Source organism: Lepus europaeus, chromosome 11 (genome assembly GCF_033115175.1).
Source record: "Lepus europaeus isolate LE1 chromosome 11, mLepTim1.pri, whole genome shotgun sequence".
NCBI classification, from domain to species: Eukaryota; Metazoa; Chordata; class Mammalia; order Lagomorpha; family Leporidae; genus Lepus; species Lepus europaeus.
This window is the reverse complement of record NC_084837.1, coordinates 89,376,466-89,397,115: the sequence shown is the minus strand read 5'-3', so window position 1 is coordinate 89,397,115 and position 20,650 is coordinate 89,376,466. Positions and strand designations below refer to the sequence as shown.

At 44.0% G+C, this 20,650-nt stretch overlaps 1 protein-coding gene across 10 annotated transcripts in view; it reads right to left on the bottom strand.

Annotated features, from left to right (window-relative positions):
* The window catches only part of MAP2K5 (mitogen-activated protein kinase kinase 5), a 272,187-nt gene that overhangs the window by 191,774 nt on the left and 59,763 nt on the right, over positions 1-20,650 (bottom strand). For all 10 annotated transcript variants that reach the window (XM_062206201.1, XM_062206200.1, XM_062206203.1 and 7 more), the window contains exon 8: positions 18,691-18,755. In XM_062206201.1, coding sequence (XP_062062185.1) covers positions 18,691-18,755 — 65 coding nt within the window. The remainder of the gene's footprint in view (positions 1-18,690; positions 18,756-20,650) is intronic.

Below are 20,650 nucleotides of genomic sequence, written 5' to 3'. Positions count from 1 at the left end.
CTTACTCCCCGCCTTCTCCTGTTCTGGAATTAGGTGGTAAGTCTATTAATATCCAGCTCCTCTTTTTGAATATACACGCACACAGCTGTCCTTTGAGAATGACGCTTGTACATCTCTCGAGTTCTCCCACATGATATTTAAGTATCTTTACTTCAATTATGATGTATTATATGACTCATCAGTTATTCAGATGTAGGCATTTTGATTTCCAAATGTATGGAGGTGATTAACTACTACTAAACTAATGTCTAAACTAATTATACTGTTGTCATAAGAGAAAGATCTAGGAGCCAGCATTGTGACACAGTGGGTTAAATTGCTACCTGTGAGACGGGCATTCCATATGAGCATCTGTTTGAGTCCCTGCTGCTCCACTCACAATCTAGGTCCCAGCTAATGTTCCTGGGAAAGCAAAAGATGACCCACGTGCTTTAGGCCCTGCTACCCATTTGGGGAGGACCAGACGGAGTTCCAGGATCCTGGATTCGGCCTGGCCCAGCTTTGACCATTGGGTCATTTGGGGAGTGAACCAGTGGATGGAAAATCTCTCTTTCTCTCTGTAACTCTGCCTTTGAAATAAATAATCTTTTTTTTTTTTTTTTAAGAAAGTGATCCATACATTAGATTTGCTTTGTGGCCTAGTTCATATAATCAGTCTAAAAATATGTTTGATACCTACAAAAAAGTAATTTTCAACAATATTGGTACAGAGTTCTAGGCATGATCAGAAGACCACCTCACTAATTGTGATGATAAATCTACAATTCTTAGGAATTCTTCTGTTCAATGTATTGATTACTGAGAGACATTCTCTATGTGGATATGCCAAATTTTCCTTGTAATTCTATCAACTTTTGCTTTATAAATTTCAGTTATGTTATTAGTTACATACAAGTTTAGGACTATTATGTAATCATAGCATCTTTTTCTCACATCATCATGTATTAGTAATTTTTAATATAATGAATTTATTTATTTTACCTAGTTGAAAGGCAGAAAGAAAGAGCTATCTTCCATCCACTGGTTCACTCCTCAAATGCCCACAGCAGTGCTGGGCTAGGTGGGAGCCAGGAGCCTGGAACTCATCCAGGTCTTCCTCATGGGTGGCAGGGACTGAAGTACTGCAGCCACCACCTGCCACCCCCCAGGGTTTGCATTAGCAGGAAGCTGGATGAGAAGCATAGGTGGGACTCACACCCTGGCACACCAAGGTGAACACAGGCACCCAAGTAGCAGCTTAACTCCTGTGCCACACACTGCCCTGTAATGGGCCTTTTTAACCCTAGTAAAACTTTTTGCCTTAATGTCCACATTGTCTTATATTGCTATAACCATAGAGGCTTTTTAGCTGTTGTTAGTTTTTGCCTGTATTTTTCCTCATCCCTTCCTTTCAACTTTGCTGTGTCTTTGTTTTAGGATTTCTCCTAAAATAGTTTGAAACAGTAGGCAGCTGTAATTTTAAGAATTCAATCTAATATTTTATTGATCAGAAATACTAGTCCACTTATACTTATTATAACTGCGGATATAGTAGGATGTATTTCTACCACCTCATTCATGTACTTTATACTTCCCCTCGCTTCTCCTACTATATCAGTTCATTTCCCTTGAGTCTATCTATTTTTGAAGTTATGTATATTTATTGTTTCCCATATAATTTTTAACAATTATACTTAATGAAATGTAAAGTTAATTACTATCTCTACCCTTCTGTCTCACAACACAGAAATCTGAGAATGAATGCTTTAATTCCAATCAGCCCTTCTGATCTCAACACATTATTTTTTTCTACTTTTTTTTGGGGGGGGAGCCTCACAGTTGAATGACACTTTAAAGGAAACAAGTATATCCTCAGTCTCTGGAGAATATGATTTCAGAAGTGGAGCAGCCAGGACTCGAACCAGTGCCCACGTGGGGGGTGGAGGGTCGGCATTGCAGGCGGCGGCTTAACCTGCTGTGCCACAGCACCAGCTCCAATTCCATTGTCTTTCAACTTTTATCACTGGTGTTGGGAGTCTGCTGTAGACCATTTGCTGGCCAACACCAAGTCACTAAAGGTTTTTGAACAGGGTAGTGATATGACCTTGTTGTGGCTGCCAATTACTACGTCACTAGTAGAAAGAAGGGAAACTGAAGAGAGCAGAAACACCCAGGAAGCTGGCACAGAATCGCAGGCGAGAGGCAGCGCCACCCAAAGCAGCTCTGACCTGCATGTGCTTTCTCCCCCAAGAGTCCACACATGGAAGCTTGGTTCTCAGTGTGGTGATGAAGACACGGGGACCTAGTGTGTCACTGAAGACGCTCTCTTGAGAATAAATGTATGTACCTCTTGCAGGACCCCCATTTGATTCCCATGAGAGTTACTAAACAAGAACAAGCCTTGAGGCCTGCATTGGGGTACACATGGTCAAGTTGCACTTGTGACTCTAGCATTCACTCTATGGGTGGCAGTGTGACTCCTTGTTGGTCTGCTTCTGATTCAGCTTCCTGCTATTGTGTCTGGAAAGGCTGTGGCTGATGGCTCAAGTGCTCGGGCCCCTATCACCAAGTGGGAGATCTGGACGGAGATCCTGGCTCCTGGCTTCAGCTTGGCCCAACCCTGGCTGTTGCAGCCATTTGAATCAACAAATGGAAGAGGAAGATATCCCTCTCTGTGTCTCTCTGTGTGTGTGTGTGATTCTGCCCTTAAACTTTTTTTTTTTTTTCCCAGAAGATCACTTTGGCTGCGGTAGGGAGAACTCACTTGCAGAAAGGCAAGGCTAGAAGGTTTGGAGACCCCTGCAGTAATCCTACCAAGAGGGGACAGGTTTGGAACAGGGCTACAGGAAAAGACGTGAGAAGTAGTGAGCTTCTTGAAATATTTTTGAGGCAGAGCCCACAGATTTGTGGCTTTGCTATATGATCTGAGAAGAAAAAGAAGGACCACAAAGTTTTGGTCATTATCATGTTGTACAATAGAATGATCATTTACTGAGAGGGTTTCGGAGGAAAACCAGAGTTCAGTTTGAGGTGACTTTGTAGTGGCTAAAAGACAAGTAAGTGACAATCAGACAGGAGTCCACAGGTCAGGCCAGAAGCCAGGGCTGCAGGTACACACTCGGGCTCCTCTGCACGCAGAGGATACGTAACAGCCATGCAACTACACAGGCTCACTCAGCATGCAAATTACCCAGAGAAGCGCTGGGAAACATTGCCCTCAGGCTTTCTAAATTCAGGAGCTAGACCGCCAAGAAGAAAACAGTAAGGAGATGATGAGAAGGTGCAGGCAGCCAGCAAGCAACAGACCCCCCCAGGATGGCGCCCCTGAGGCCATAAATGTCCGTCTCCCCAAATGAAGTACCTCCCACAAAGCAGGTGTTTAAAAAAATAAAGACCGATATGAAAAGAAATACTGGGAACAAATGCAACTGATTCTACTCTCTGTTCAAACTGCATTTCCCTAAGGACCTTTAAAAGTAAGGAAAAGAGAAGATTGAAAACAAGATGTTAGAAAGTCCTACGTGCACACAGGACATAAGGGGGCCACCACCTGTGTGCATGTTCCAACATCTGGACTCCTGCACGAAATTGTACCACGCATAAGATCAACTGCATCTGTACTTTACAATGTTTACTGAAATTATTTATGCTTAGACTTTCAAATTCGAAGAGAACCAAAAAAAATAGAAATACGAACCGTCCCAGCTGACTCCTGTTCACAAAATAAATAACCTAGAGCTGATCATATATTTTCTGATAAAGTACATACAATCTCATACAGTTAAAGCAGGCATCTGATTTCTATGGCACTATTCTGTGTATTAATTTCTGAACATCTTCCAATGACATTATTTTAAATTATGAGCAGAAGGAATTTGTAACAGGGAGCATCTGTGTTTCTCTGGTGATTGTGAGGCGGGATTTAATTTTAGAACGGGGGTGCTGACCTATGATTGGACGACAAATAGTTCTGATTTCAGCAGAACTGACAATGTGATGTGTGATAAATGTCAGCTTGTTAGCAAAACAGTGATTAAAGTAAGTATGGAAACAGCTTTCTTTCTTTTCTTGCTCCACCCCTGAGAAGATCTCACGAGAAATTGCATGTGGGACAACCTGTGATCACAATGGCAAGACAGGACTGTCACTGCCTCCTGGGGGATGCAGGCCATTTCCTTCATAAGCCACGGGAGCCACATGCCACCGACTTAGTCCTACTCTCACATAACCCACTTCAGAGAAGGCTGGTGAAGAGGGACAACTGCTCTGTGAATTATTTACAGGGTGCTATCAATTGTTAGGAAGTTCTCCCAATGGACAGGAACCCTAAGAAAACCATCCAGTGACGACAATGTGAAAAGCAGTAAACAGGAGTTGTCTTCAGAAAGCAGCAGTCAATAGAAAGGGGGGATAATATCCTGGGCAAGCAGGGAAGAAGCGGATGTTTATTTTGCTCCCTGAAGTTCTTGGCGGATAGGCAAGGTGAGCACAGGTGAGCAGAGGCTACTTACAAATAGATGAAAGCTGCAGACAAATGCATTTGTGGTTATCAGCTCACTGAAGAGACAATGGCTCTCCCAAATAATGAACTCAGTTCTTAGTGTTTCCAGCCAAGATATCACAGCTTCTGGGATATACTGGATTCCCTGTGTCTCTGTTCTTTGAATGTTCTGTGTCCATCAGAGGCAAGGAGACAAAGGTAAAAGACAAAGTTCCCCAAGATCGGATTCACTATGCCAGAAAGTTGCAGAGGGAGGAAACAAGCCATTGTTTAAAATGAGACTGCTATCTAGCTATGCAACTCTTTTTTTTTTCTTTTTTCTTTTTTTTTGACAGGCAGAGTGGACAGTGAGAGAGAGAGAGACAGAGAGAAAGGTCTTCCTTTTCCGTTGGTTCACCCCACAATGGCTGCTCCAGCGGTGTGCTGGCCAGTGCACCGCGCCAATCCGAAGCCAGGAGCCAGGTGCTTCCTCCTGGTCTCCCATGTGGGTGCAGGATCCAAGCACCTGGGCCATCCTCCACTGCACTCCCGGGCCACAGCAAAGAGCTGTACAGGAAGAGGAGCAACCGGGACAAAATCCAGCGCCCCGACCGGGACTAGAACCCGGGGTGCCGGCGCCGCAGGCGGATTAGCCTAGTGAGCTGCAGCGCCGGCCTTGCTATGCAACTCTTAAAATTCTCATTACCACAGGAAGTTAAGAATTGGCCATATTCACATTCACTTATTAAATCTGCCTCCCGATCAAAAAAGTAAGGCATTCATTAAAGTCAGTATGATCCAGGATCATTGGTTGCCATATTCACAGATGCGGTTTCCTTGCTTTTTGTAAGATATTCTATCAAAAAAAAAAAAAAAAAACCAATTATGCTTTCATGTCAATTCAGAATAACTTCTCTCACTTCAGGTATTTCCATTCCAAAGACTTGATAGCTTTGGCATAAAAGAAAACTAAAACTAAAAGAGAGTAGATGATAGAAACTAACAGGGCTAGAGTTCTACCAGGAGAGGTCACACGGAACTCTGAGACTCCCGCTTCAAGCAGGGAACCCGAAGGCTGACTGTACTACACTGCCCCAAGAGCCTGCGGGGCTGAGCAATTCTGAAGCCAATATAAAACACGGAAAGCACTTTCTCTGCTGTATGAGAGGTAAGTGCAGAAATACATACGGGTACACAAACACACACACACACACACACAGTCTTCTGCTATCTTGGGAGATTGAATTTCAAAACCCTCTGGAGGTCCTCTTTTAACGCAATGACATGTCTTACACAACCCAATGTGAACGAGCAGTCGGTCCGCTAACGAGAATTCGGTCTCACTGCCTTTTAGAGATCTGTTCACTTGGTAGGCTTCCCTGAAAGGGGCAGATTTTACTCATCTGTTTGGGACCGACGGTCCGGCTCTGGGATTTTGAAGAGTGCTATATCACGTACTAACACAGCCATCCACAGGGAAAAAATTCACATAGTTTCAGGGAAATCAACACTGACAGTTGCTGCCTTCCATAATAGATAAACACATTAGCCAGGCTCTGGCTGTTAAAACAGAAAATCCAAAGTAAACAGCAATTGTCCAAAGAAGCATTTATGTAAACTGTCCCAGTTCACATAGCGGTCTAGGCCGACTTTCCTTCTGCCTAGCGACTCTTTACAGATGCTTGACCGCTGCTGGGTAGCAGCAGTAGATTATCTGTGGTTCATCAACAGGGACCCCAGACTGCTTAAATGGCAAATCAAACTGTGATTAGATTATAGATATTAATTTCAAGGAGCTGGTTGTTCAAAGGGATCACAAATAAACCCAACGTCTGATATGGGGGATTTGGTTGGGTTAGGAAGATTTTCCATGAGAGCAAAGCTAGTGTAACCACACATTTTATCATTTATTCTTTCCATTCTCCCTGGTTATACAGCCCTTTTGACGCCTGCACTCGCCGCCACATCGACGCCGTCATCTCTGTGTCCATATTTCTTCTGTAAGTTGATGTGGCCTGGTTCAAGCCTTTAGCACTCCCCACACCAACTAGAGTAATGTCTTTTAATATATGGCCTAAATACCTCTGAGATCAAGAGATCCCTTGATCAAATGTTCGGAAAGAACGTGATGGGCAAAACGGAGAGAGGCGAGAGATATTAAGTCCAGTGGTGAGAATGAGAAACGAATGGAGTAGTTAGGCAATACATGTGGGGAAAACCAGGAACGCCTTGAGGATTAACTAGCCAGGAAACTTGCCTGAAATGGGCTGATTGCAATAATGTCTCTGTTCGGTTTCCTGGATGACAGTCAATCACCTTCCAAAATCAGACAACCTCTTTCCACTAGCAACATCCTACTGTGCTTTATTATCTCTAAAATACTTGTCATTTAGAGAAGTATTTGATTCACACAAAAATTTGCAAGAAAGATGTTATCATTATTCCCGCTTTCACAGATAAGAAAATCAAGGCTTGGCAGTGTTAACCACTGCCGTGGACTGCTTGGGATTCCTGTCTGGTAACTGCTGCATGGGAAGTGGATCAGCAACTCCGAAGCCAAGTTCGGTGCATATCCCAACAAGCTCTGTGTGAGAACAGGAGTGGCTTGCTTCTAGAATAGACCCTCTAATTGTCTGCATAGTTCTCTGGATATGGTCAGTGGTGATTTTTAAAAAGCAATAGGAAAATCGATTGAACGACTCACTTTTCAGAGTTGCATTAACTTTTTCAGGCCACTGGGGTACAATTGACTAAATTACCTCTTCTGGAACACTGAATAGCACCCCAGTGGGTCAAAGAGTAAGTGCGCCTCTGGAAAGTGAGCCATTTACCCCTCCTTCCCTGTGGCACCAGATGTGATATGTCCCCTACGACAGAAATATTAACCCATTTCCATTAAAAACCCACGAAATTGCCCCACACTAGATAAAATGAGTGTGGGGAACTTGGGGGAGGGGAGTGGGAAGCAGGAAAAATCAGCCTCCTGTCTACGACACTGTTGAAAAGTCAACGTGCACTTAGGTAAAAATATTCGTTTTTCATTCAGTGGAGATTTACTGTAATCAAGACCTCACAACAGAATAAAAAAATATAAATTCAAAGCTGATGGCTTCCAGGGGAGGCCTGCACAGGACACGAGTTTCATCTTGTACTGTAGTGTTTCATATGTGAGCTCAAGCATCCATCTTGCTTATGAAATAGATACACATCACAAACAGCTGGCCTCTCACATACATCATCAGAATACAGCTTATCCCCTTACCCTGAAAAAAAAAAAATCCCTTGGCTAGCAAGTAAACATATTATTACTTCTAATCTCCATAAAGGCAGAAGTCTCTGAACATCTTTCTGAGTCGCCTTCGGAATGGCTGCTTTGTGATTTCACATTTGCGAGCTACCTCAACCGCACCAAGTGTGTCAGCGCTCAGCCCAGCTAGTCCTTTGCTCTTCTGGAAGACGGCTATGCCGTGAAAATAAGACAACTTTAATTTAAGAATCATCCAGCTTCTAATTAAACTGCCACAGGCAGCTGGTTGGATAAGTTTTAATCAGTTTCAATCACCTATTGATTGGTATACTGAAGCCTAAAAAATTAAAAGTAAAAGATGATTGGGGAATTGTCCCATCTCAGGACAACAGCGGAGGCCTCTGTAAATAACTCCTCTTTTAACCATCAGCTCAATGAACACTTCAATACTGCAGTACAAAGTCTTCTGCAAAATTACTTTAACTAACAAGCAGAAATTTATCAGCTTCAGCCAAAATCAATGCTGAAATCAATTTGAACACTGGTTGTGTCTAAAGGGGCTCATTGGCAATTTAGGGAAATTACACCATGTAAATGCCTGTGCTTTAATTGAACAGTTTCATCAACTAGGCTGTGATTGCTGTCCATTCATTTATTTACTTTCACTGCAGCTACCACTCTGCAAAGGAATGGCTTTTGTCAGGCTGCGCAGAGGCACTCCGTCTTCATTTCCTGCACTTCTGTGTATAACCGACCGCGAGAAACAGGCAAACCCTGACGAGGAGCCAAAGAAACCAGGACAGACTTTTCCCTTCAACATAAAAGCTGAACACCACACACTGGCATCAGACCATACGCCATCGGGAGCCGGTCATCCTGAAACCCGTAACAGGGAGGAACCAGAGAGTCTTGCCTGCACGTGGCTCTGCGCCCTAACTGTGAGGGCCACATGGGGACAGCAGGACAGTGGGACAGCGTCTGGATTTTATAGCCGACTCCCACACTTTTTTTTTTTTTGGAGATATCTTTGATAACTTCCACAAATATATATACTGCGTCAGAACGTTCCCTTCAAATGTTAAGGAACATTTTCTTGTAGAGTCCCCTGAGATGAGTCAAGAAGGCACCATTCTCCAACCCATTTAGGAGATTAAGGCTTAAAGGCACCACAGTTACTAAGTTAAACAGATGGAGACAGTGCTGGGGGAGTTGTCTATGTGGAGGAGGAAACCCAGCTTCTTTATAAAGACCAGTAAGCTCAAAAATAAACACGATTCTAGTGGTGATCTACACATGTAAAATTAGGGTAAGGAAACTAACCACAGAGGAAACAGTCCAAAGAGTTGTATGCTGAAGTGATGGGGGTTTGCAGGCTGGCATGAACCTCTGACCTTGGACTACCCAGTCCAGCTGTTTGCTCACTTGGCTCTCTGTAAGGGACACCTGCTTGATGCAAACAGCACAAAGCACAGCTGTTGTGCAGTCCGTTCCCCGTGGCTTCTCACAGGGCCAAACGCTGGGATTTCCTGGGAAGGTGCCGGGAAAGCGGCTCCCTGCCCTGCTCTGGAGCCTCTGGGTCCATTTATCTGGGTTTCATTTCTCCCTAATTCAAACAAACATGCTGATGCCTACTGTGCGGGCTGTGTCCCAGGGCAGCTAGCAGAGGGCAGGGGCTTGGGACGCAGGGCGACTCTGAGTACCTCTGGTGTGGGGTGTCCTGAGGCCCAGTCAGATGTCTGGGCCTTCAGAGTGGCAGTGGAACTTCTCACGTGGCCCTCAGCAACGTGCCCCCAAGCTGCTGGGCTCTGCCAGCTTTCTCTAAGAATTATATTTAAAAAAAAAAAAGTTAAAAGGGAGAAGAAATTCAGCATGCACAGACTTGACATGGGGCACGTGTCCCTGCGGCCTGAGCCGGCTCCTCCTCTTCACCCCCACCACATTTCCCTGGCTGTCCGTGTTGTTGTAGATTTTAGTCATAGTTCTTGGATAACTTTCCTCAACACTTAATTACGGTTTAATCTGAGCTTTATGTTTATTGACTAAGTCTACTGTTACATTTTGCTGCTACACTTCGCAGTTGTAATGGATCAGTGTGTTCGAGAACCTCCCCACATACACCAAGCTCTAAGTACGCCGAGCTTGTTAAAATGCCATATTGATTGTGCCCTAAAGCAAGTTCTAATTTTGTCTGAACACCCTTCACTTCATTATTTGAACGCACAGAACAATACCCAGGAACTCCACTTTTGGCAATAATACTCTACCCGCACCCTTTTCCCTTCTTCCCAATACTGACAAGGCAAAGCATGGGCATTTTTGAGATCACGAGAATGACCTAATGTTTAAAAACATATAAGCTTACAGAAAATTTTACGCTTACCACACACAACCTAAACCTCCATCATCATCTTCCCTTCTAATTTAGTAACCTGCTCCACCAATTCAGTGTTATTACACGAACCAGAACCCCAACATATTTCACTCTAGTGAGGCAGCAATTCAACAGTAACCAATGACAGAGCAAAGAAAGAAAGAAAAAATACTGTGGCAGAAAGTTACATACAATGAATGCCTCATGGAATTTCCAGTGAATTATTTTCCAAAAAAGCAATTTAAGTAAATACCCTAGATGCTACAGTATACAAATATTTGCTTGTGCTATATGCCAACTGAGAGTACAATTTCCTAACACACCAAGTACTGCAAAATAGCTTTAAAAATTCACTGTGTCTTACAAACCAAGAAATGCACCACCTCTACTAGCCCAACCACACAATTCACCTAGGGATGTAATTATCAAATTCTAAGTTTTTGATAACAGACCCAAAGGAATGACCAAATTACAAGTCACGCTGCAGTAAGTGACCCTGTCGGCCAAGCAGAGTTCCAGCAGCTATTAACAAGCCTCGAAAATTAACACCCAGAGACGCCACATCACTGACTTCCAGAAAATACATTAATTTCTATCACACATCCAGAGATAACTTGGGTTAAAAATGGAAACTCAGAGTGAAAGGCAAACAAAACCCTTGGCTCCAGGAACCCTGCCAGGCCTGCTCTCGGGTCAGGAGGCCCGCGTGCCAGCCAACCGGACCCTCGGTGCACCCCTCAACTCCTCCACTCCCCACCTTTCTCCGTGGTAAGCATGCCTTCTTGGCAAGGGTGAAAAGACGCAGCGTGACCAGGTGCTGAGCGTGCTCCACGCCGACTACACTGGCCTGGACACAGCGTTCACGCGCGGGCTAGGGCTTTTGCCTGAGCGCTGCTTCTGCCTGGAAGGTCCCTGTCCTTTCAGCTGACCACCAACCGCGCAGGTAACCCTTCCCCAAGGACCTGTTCTACATTCTTCTTTGCACCTGCCAGGTCTGATACCACTTTACCTCAGTATTGCCTTGACGACCGTCTGTCTGCCCACGAGTGTGAGCCCCACGAGCACACAGACCCTGTCTGCTCACCACTGGACTGCAGGTGCTCAGAACGGTCCTGGGTACTTGGTACTGGGTGATGCTCACCAAGTATTTGTGCAGTGAGCAGATGGACAGACAATAAGGCAGAAGTCAGGGGAACAAAACCAAACCACACCTGACGTGAGACGTCTACGGTAACTGAGGATGAATCTGGTCTGGAACTTCGACTCGGGAGGGCTCTGTGCGGTCATCCCCACCCAAGTCCTCATGGGGAGTCTTCCCTCAGCAGTTCCAAGGAGGAGCCACACTGATCTGCTTAAGGTACAAGAGTCCGCCACCTCCCAGCACCCAGCAGCCAGCACCAGGCATCACTGTGTGTCCATCCCTAGGCTCTGCCGGGTAATTCCCAACACACTCCTGAAAGGGCCCCCACCCAGACAGGCCAGGCCTGACCCTGGGCTCACCAAGGGCCGTCAGAGGCATCCAAGACAGCAATTCCGTCCAGCTCACGGAACACCAGGCAAACCCGAGTCTACAGCAACAGCCTTCCATTTTTAAGTCACTTGTTGGAAGTTTCTCTCGTCGGGCACAAGTTAGCCAATGCCTGCAACTAATTCTCAACTCAAACGGCAGTTCTTCCATGAGGCCCTGCCTACCTCAGCCCCAGGGCTCCCGTTCCACAAGGACGAACTCCCCATCTATCTGCAGGTCCCGTGAGGGCTGGGCTGTCCCCGACATGGGACACAGGGCCGCCCTCCCACATAGCACACTCTCAGAACTTGGCTGCCCCAGGAAGGAGGGAGGACTGCTCAGGCATGATGCCAGCCCCCCCCCCCCCATTCTTGTCTCCATGCTCCTCTGAGTGCTCTCAGCTGCCCACGTCTCTGCAAACTCAGCGCCCAGAGCTCGACACGGGACTCCACACCGCGGGAGGAAGCAGGTCCAGATGTCCCGTGCTCTCTCCTGACACAGCCTGAGAACAGATTTCAAAGGCAGCTAGACCTCCACCACCCACATCCACAGGCGCGTGCTCAGGGCTGTCCACCTGCTCACACCACTTCTGCAGGGGACTTTAGAATTTTTTTTTTTTTCATAAGGAAAGCATTTTATTTAAGTAAAATATTAGCAAGAAGTCCTGCCGCTTCAAAATTATTTTTTCCCTGGGAGGAGATGATATTAAACACTCAGATTCAGCAAATTCTTACTTGAAATATCACCATAATGTATTGATTTTTTACCAGACTCAATTGACTGAAAAGTTGTTTGTATAGCAATATTGGCCAAACCAATATACTAGAACAATTTTGCTACCCATAGTAATCAAGTGCATTTCTGAAGCATAATTATACTGTCATAAAAATAAAGCCAAGATACCCTTTTCCAAGCAATAAAACTATAGGGGCTATAAAATAGGAAGAAGAAAGGACTAAATAAATGAGATTTTTTAAAATGAAACGTAGTGTCTTTCAAAAACACCACTGCCTCCTTTTCCTTCCCTTAAGCCAAGGTTAGCAAAAACTGATCAATACTTCAATCTCAATAAACTATTTCAATAATAGTTAATTCGGGTGGAAACAGAGTCTGAAAGTCTCTGCTCGGTGACCTGTGACATCCTGTCGTGTTGGGGGGCTGCCAATAATCCATCATGGCCATAATGGACATGAGCATGTGTGAAGCTACAGGGACGCAGAGCAAAGGTGGGACAGGGAGGAGCTTCAGGAGCTCAGGTTCAGTCTTCAGCTCCTAATCAATGCAATACACATTATCGTTCAAAACAAACCTGGAACGGTGAATGCTGACAGAGGGAGAGAGGGAAGCATACATAATTAATTTTATTTGACAAATACTCATTGATTTTCTGAAAACATGAATCCCCTGCTTGTCACGTGATACTGCGATGCAATGCAGCCATACATAAGTATTTAATTTTGCATTAGGATGGGGTCTTGTTTGCTTGTTTAAATTATGATCTTGGCTGCAAGGAAAAGGCTCTTCATTTGATTGAAAATTTAAACGCAAAATAAATCAAACAATCACTCTAGCTCTCAGGTCAATATCAAACCATTTTAAAAACTATTTGTAATTTATAAGAGGCACGGTGGGGAGGAACGGTGAAGCGGTGGGGTCAATGACACAGTCGCGAGAGGAGCTGAGGCCACACCTACTGCTCTCTGCTGTGGTTTCACACCCTCAGGACGGCTGGTGAGAGAGGAAGTCAAGGAGGTTGGGTGCTCTGTGGTTCCAGGAGTCTCGTGCTTTGAGGTATTTGGTTTGCTAAATAACATGTATTAGCTAATTCATGTTTTCTCATTGCATACATAGATGACCATCAGGGTTTCTGTATTTCATTAAATAAATCACTGTACTACAATGAGCTGATACAACTTCAGCCCCCAGACACAAATTTAAAGTCTGATCTGGCCTTTACAGCTGTATTGCAAAGGGCAGGATACCTCTAAGGTAACAGCTCACACAGTTTTAGTTTCTAGCTGCAAGGGCCATCCCCAGGCCACCAGCAACTACCTCTTCAAACAGATAAAGCAATGGACAGCAGGAGACCAAGACCCTGGGGAATCACTGCCCTTCCCTCATCTTCCTGCCCCTAGATATGTTCAAATTTACTCTGAAATAATAGAATGTGTCCAATCTTCAAAACACCATGTAGGCGGCACATTATATCACTGAGAAAATTCTTCCCTAAGTCCAAATTAGACTCTTTACTGTAGCAGGAGCCAGAGGTGGTAAATTCACTATTTTCAAATACCTAGAGATTAGAATACATGGCCTACAAGCTGGACAATTTGAGTCTTAGGAGCGAATAATTTGAATTAAGGAAAAATACTATAAAAGATGATCTTTGGACAGTTGTTTGCCAACTGACTGAGCAGATTCAATCCTAAGAACCAAATACTGCTTCATTTCTGGACCCAAAGTTCAGTCATACTGACTGGCTTTGGAATCAGAGAACTGGGCCTGCTAATTACTGGGGCTTCAGTGGGACAGACCAGCCAAGGAAGGAGCCCACGGTGATTACCACGCTGGGTCCATGGGTGCTCACAAAAAAAGTAATCATTCTTCTCGGTGAATGATCTAAAACAATTACGCAGCCTCTCAACTGATCAGATATGGGGAAGAATTTCCATTTGCCTCATTCTCATTTTGGCCAATACGTATCAAACGCCAAATTCAATCCTGGAGATTGTACTTGGCCGCACAAGGAAACACAATGGATTCTGCTTGACCTGAGACAGCAACACAGCAGAAGAGCAGATGTGCTGTGCAGAACACGGCCTTTCCACCGAATGGCCACAGGGCGGCAAGCCCAAGCCCAAGCTGGTTCCGTGGTAAAATGGCCTTTCCATCAAACCAGCTGTCCCACAGCAACCGGAAAACAAAGAATAACACAGAAAATACTCCGAAACTTAAAAACAAATGAGCAAACACACACAACAATAAGCCTTATTCAGGAAACACTGAAGTATGTGACATGTAGCGTAAGGCAGGTGCAGCTTCTTAGTGCTACTTCTGCACAGCTGTAGTTCAGCAAGAAGTCTGCAGAGGCTGCTGAGGGAGGGTCCCACGGCCAAGGAAGGGGAGAAGTGCAGGGTTGATGTCACTGCCCTGTCAGTGCTACCATTACCAGAAACTGACACTTAACAGGTGGCGGTAAACCCTCAATGGATCATCTCACTGAACCTCACAAGGACTACAGAGACACCACGACTGTCCCCATTTTACAGATGGGTAAACCAAGGCAGAGGACATTATACAACTTGCCCAAGGTCACACAACAAGTTAGTGGCAGCCGCAGGAGTCCTGACATTTGAGGCCAACGCTGTGGTGCAGCGGGTTAACGCCCTGGCCTGAAGCACCAGCATCCTATATGGGCACCGGTTCCAGTCCTGGCTGCTCCACTTCCTATCCAGCTCTCTGCTATGGCCTGGGAAAGCAGTAAAAGATGGCCCAAGTCTTTGGGCCCCTGAACCCGCGTGGGAGACCCAGAGGAAACTCCTGGCTCCTGGCTTCAGATCAGCACAGCTCCGGCCGTTGCTGCCAATTGGAGAGTGAACTATCGAATGGAAGACTTCTCTCTCTCTCTCTCTCTCTGCCTCTCCTCTCTCTGTGTAACTCTGACCTTCAAATAAATAAATAAATCTTAAAAAATAAAAAAGAGTCCTGACACTTAATCGTAATACATCTGTTGTTCTCTATTTTCTTGAAGCTTTTGAAATTCACTGTGAATCTCTCAGAGCAGAACAGAATGTAAATCTTTCCTTAATTTAGTTTTTTAGAGTAACTTGTAGTCCTATGAGAAATGGAGCCATAATAAAAATGCACTCACTCCCTTTTCCTAAACAGAAAAGTTTCCTAGGCTTGGGTTATACTTTGGTATAAGGTATTTCCTTTATGATCCACTTAGTCCAATACATAATCTAAGAAATTTCAATTTAAAACCACCTGCCTCAGTCACTCTGGCAATCCAGAGAACAGCTCAAGCAGGGGCAGCCCATAGAATCTATCAGCGCTAGGTTAAATGTCCAGGGCAAGAACTTCATATTTTATAAATGTGGAAAAACACTGAGACACAAAGGGTGAAAGTGTATCAACAACTAAATAATATACATCACAATTACACACAGTATCCTATCCCTTGAAATTCACAACGTCTCATCAAGTAGACCAGATATGACTGAAATATTAAACTTTTGCTTTGCACTTATTAGCTTCCTTATACATTATAAGCAAAAAATTAAATAGGCCTGTTAAGCAGTTTTGTTACCAATGAGTGACTTTTCCAATATTTTCCTCATCTAGTTTATGTAGCATAGCTTCTAATGCAATCATTTCGTTTGAAAAGCTGTAATTTTTATAGCCAACACCATTAAGGTAAACTTAGTGTAGGAGAAACTCAATCATAACACATCAAACACTTAATTTTATAGAGGATTTTGTAAAGTGGAATCTTATTTCTTAAAATGGTGATAGCATTTCTATGTGCAGAACCCAGAGCCAGGGATGAGAACAGCACAAGCTGAAGCCCAGACAGAAAGGAAGCCCAGTGATCAGACAGGTGGTTTCGCAATGGGCACCTTCACATTCTCTCCCTTGAAGAGCAACAGAAGCAGTACGATACATGGGATTTCTTCTTTTCGTAAGCAATCTGTGTCAATCAACTACTTACATTATGACAACTGACATTCACCAGTGTCAAAAGCATATGAAATCTTACAACACTCACACTGAGCATTAACAAATAAACTCTTCAGAGAGTTGCTGTCATTGTAACAGCCGAGCAAACTGAAGGGCTTGTGTTAGGGATGTGGCAAGAATGTTCCCTTGGATGCTGTGGCCCATAAGAAGCAGAAGTGCTGGCCATGCTTCTTAGTTAGACACCACATTACCAGGGTGACCGGGGAGTTACTGTCTAACAGGCAGAGCTGCAGCTCTGCAAGATGCATAGAGCCCTTGGAGCTGCATGGCGGGGACGGTGGCTCAATGTGAACCAACGTGATGCTGCTCAGCTTCGGAGGGCGACGATGGCAAATGCTACGTGAGCTCTGCCACAGTTAAAATTAATAGTTTTAAAACAACACTAACAAAATCTCATTTTTACAATTTTCCTTTGTACGTATTATTTGTACTTCTGTATATACGCCACCTTCCACCATTTTTCTAAATAAACCACATTTTAAGCTAAAGGATTAAAATGTAACCTCCAATGATATTACGTCTAACAAAAATTATCTGCTGTGGTCTGCTGGTCATACGTTTCTTCCCTTCTGGAATAAACTAGGATGGCAAATCCACAACAGGCTTTCAAATAAACAACATTTGTTGAAATAACACAGATAAGAAGTAGGGAGGCTTCTACAGAAATATTTTTAGATTCCATTTGAGCTGATGAAAGGAACCCAAAGCGTTGCTAGAAATCTTTCCTGTTTTATTCTTAGATGCTCAGAATAAAATCATGAGGAAGAACGTTGAGCCTTGAAAACTGCCCCTTCCAGAGAGCTCAGGGAACAAAATCAAGTGCACATGGTCCCTCTTTCCTTTCTAAGGGTGCCTGAATCCCAGAACCACCCCAGCTGGGTACAAACTCTAAGGCCAGGTGAAAATGAAGAGAAGACGAAGGGGAAGAGAGGCTGACATGCAGGACAGGGGCTGCCCCGGGAAGGTTGCTGGTGCGGTGTGCTCCAGGAAGGAAGGAGATGAGTAACCTCTAGACTCGTCAGACCCACACAGTCTCCAACGCTTCCAGAGCAAGGCCCACGGATCGTGTGAGATCCATTTCTCTGAATTACCCTAGTGGGAGGACCTCACTTTCAGGTCAGAGATCCACGCACCCGGTCACCTGCAGGCAAAACACAACCCGAGTGTGTGGGCCTGGTTCTCAACGGGCTGCAGCTGGCAGAAAAGACGCACCTCCTGGCCACTGCGGCAGAGGAGATGGAAGCTCTGGAGCAGAGCGGGGACTGCCAAGGAGCTTCCGACCCCGAGAAATGGGGTGTGTTCTGGGAGATGAGGATGCAATCCTTTTGGGTCACAGGACGAGAGAACAATTTTTCTCTGTGTTCACGCGGTTAGTCAGAACTTTCAAACTCTAAAAATATGAGTGACCAATTAGAAGGCAAATTAATTATTTCACAACTCTGAAAATATCCATTGATAGCAATGTGCCAGCATCTGAGGTGAAAGCAGCCACGCTGGGACGCGGGGTTGGTCACGCTGGGACGCGGGGTTGGTCACGCTGGGACGCGGGGTTGGTCACGCTGGGACGCGGGGTTGGTGTATGCACGGAAAACAGCTCTCTGGAGGAGAGCCTTATTGCTCCCTCGGGGCTTTCTTACAAAGGACGGATTTCTTAATTCCTAGTGGAATATTTTTCATACACCATTGCAGACTATTAAGTACCAGATATTACATTATGTAGCTTAAACTTTGCACTGCTGCATGAGAAAAGGCTCCCCTGGCGAGACAACTATTTTTTACGGTTAGCATTTTTTAATATGAAAATGAACACTCCTTTAGGGTGGATCACTGCGACTGGAATTGGGGAGCATTTTATAACTTAACATATTCATCAATGTGTGTGGAAATACTCGTAGGGGACTAGGGTGAGGAGAGAAGGAAATTCAACAAGAAAAAGGCTTTTTAATAACTTTGCATGTCGACACAGGGCAAAGCAATGGTATTTATAAGGTCTGGCTTCCACTGGGTCTAACTGTGAACAGGTAGGGGACTGGCACAGGATGCCAGTGAGTTAAAATAATAATAATGGCTGTTAAAGAGAAAAAAAAAACACATGAAACTTCAGGCCAGTTAAAGGTACACTTGCTAATGGTAGACTACTTAACTGCACACGCAGGAGAGAAGACACAGAAATATTAAAAAGGCAATATAAATGCACTTTTCAGGCAGTTCCTGAGAAAATACATGCCTCGCAGAATTCTGGAGTCAAAGGCAGAAATAAAATCTAAACACTGGTGGTCACTTAAAAATCTCTGCCACGGAGAACTCGCATATCCCCAGCAGTCAGCACGAGTGGACGGAAAGTTTAAGTAGAATTGACTACTCACTTGTAGACTGTGCCTCCGTTGCCATGGCCGAGGGTGTCTCGATACCGTATGTCTTGTTCATTCATCTCCACGAGAAAGAAAGAAAAACAAAAAAGGTGTCATGCTGTGGATGGAAATGTCAAGGAGAAGCAACTCTGGGCCATAAACAACAAGCAGTCTGGGTCATTTCAAGTTCAGCTGCAAGAACGAGAAGATCAATACAACATTTGCTGTCCAATTTATAAAAGACGATACCAAGGGACAAAGTGATGGAAAGTTTAATGACAATTTGTTTGCCTGGGTCATTTCATTAAAGTTTGATAAAAGGTGTCAAAATGGAATGATATAACATAGCTCAAAAGGGTCAGGTCAGAGACACTGATAAGAAAACAGTCCAGCACGGCACACAACCAACGCCAAAGAGCCGGCACACAACCAGAGTCAGGCTGGGAGGAAAACACACACACGCCCAGCAATCTGAGGCAGATCTGTAAATAAATCAGGCCGGAAACTCCTCAGGTGACCCTCTAATTAACATTTAACAAACTAAGTGAGTAATGTTTAGCATTTTTCCTGCAGTAGACACAGCTTTTCTTTATACATAATAAATTAGTAGTATTCAGCAATGCCTGGATAGCAATCACATTCTGTTGATGGAAAAGTGCCAAATCAATGCACTTCAAAAGTGCGCAGATAGTCTAAAATCATAATGAATTAAAGGGAAAATATATAGGCATGTAATTTTTATAAACTAGTCATTTTCACACTTTAAAATATGAAGCAGCATGCACATTTTCCAAGATTCTGTAACATTGATCATACCACAAATACTACTCTCATTCATATCATGAATAGCAAGGGAATTATGTGAGCACCCAAAAAACAGAGTTTAAGAGTTTTTAAAGAACTCCCTAAATAATTATTTATCAAATGATTTAAAAACCAACCAGACTCCATCTGATACATTCAGTTGTTTGCTACACACTGGTCCAGTTGCTTAAAAATTAACTGCCAACTTTATTCACTAAGTGGATTTAATAAAGGTGTTATTCTCCATATAGCTAACGCTTGGGAAAAGCCATTGTAAGCCCTGAAAAAAAAAAATCAATTTCCAGGGAATTGCATTGCCTTGCATGGGCAGAAAATGGATGGAGTTTTTAATTCAATATCACTTGAAAAAAAAAAAAGTTTGTTTTCAGACCACTACAGTAAAGCTTTAAATATTTTGTTCTACTCCCAACTCCCACCAATCGGATAAAGCTAGCCTTTGTTTATCAAGGGCAATCTGTTTCTCCCACACATTTCTGAAGTGGAAGCTTCAGAACCATGGATAAAGAATGAGGACTACAGTGCAGGAACAGAAATAGCTTCCTCTCCAAGAAGTCCTGCCAATCCCAAAAAGAAAATCGACAGCCTGACGCGCGGAGGCCAATTCAGCACTCAGTCTAATTGTAGTACAACCTGATTGATGCCATTTACAACCAGCTAATTACTATATTTAGGGTCAGTGAAGAAATGACAGAGAAGTCAGAAAAGTTGGCAACTAGTTTCCTATTTGAAAGAAATATTGTTCTGCACTACCTTTATATATTACAAAAAAATATTTTACCCTTGTACCGAAGAGGGAAAAAAAGAAAACCTCATTATTCTGATCTGAATGGTAAATCCTAAAACAGCACTAAGAAAAGCAGCACAGGAAGTGACGTGAGATGTTTAACCAGCACGGCTGCCGTAAGGTCTGCTTTGATCAATGAAGTGCCCATAATGGCAATATCTACTGGTGGGAACAAACAGGCTGCTAGGCCAATTCCCTCAGAACATTTCTCAATATGTTCTAAACATGGCTCCAACAATTTGTACCCAAGCTGCATTCTCATCGCAGAATAAGGTAAACTTCTAGGGGGAGAAGTCACCCTATGCAAGTCCACAAATTCAGGATGAGAAACATGGAGATTAAAGGGTAAGCAGGATGGGGCTCTGC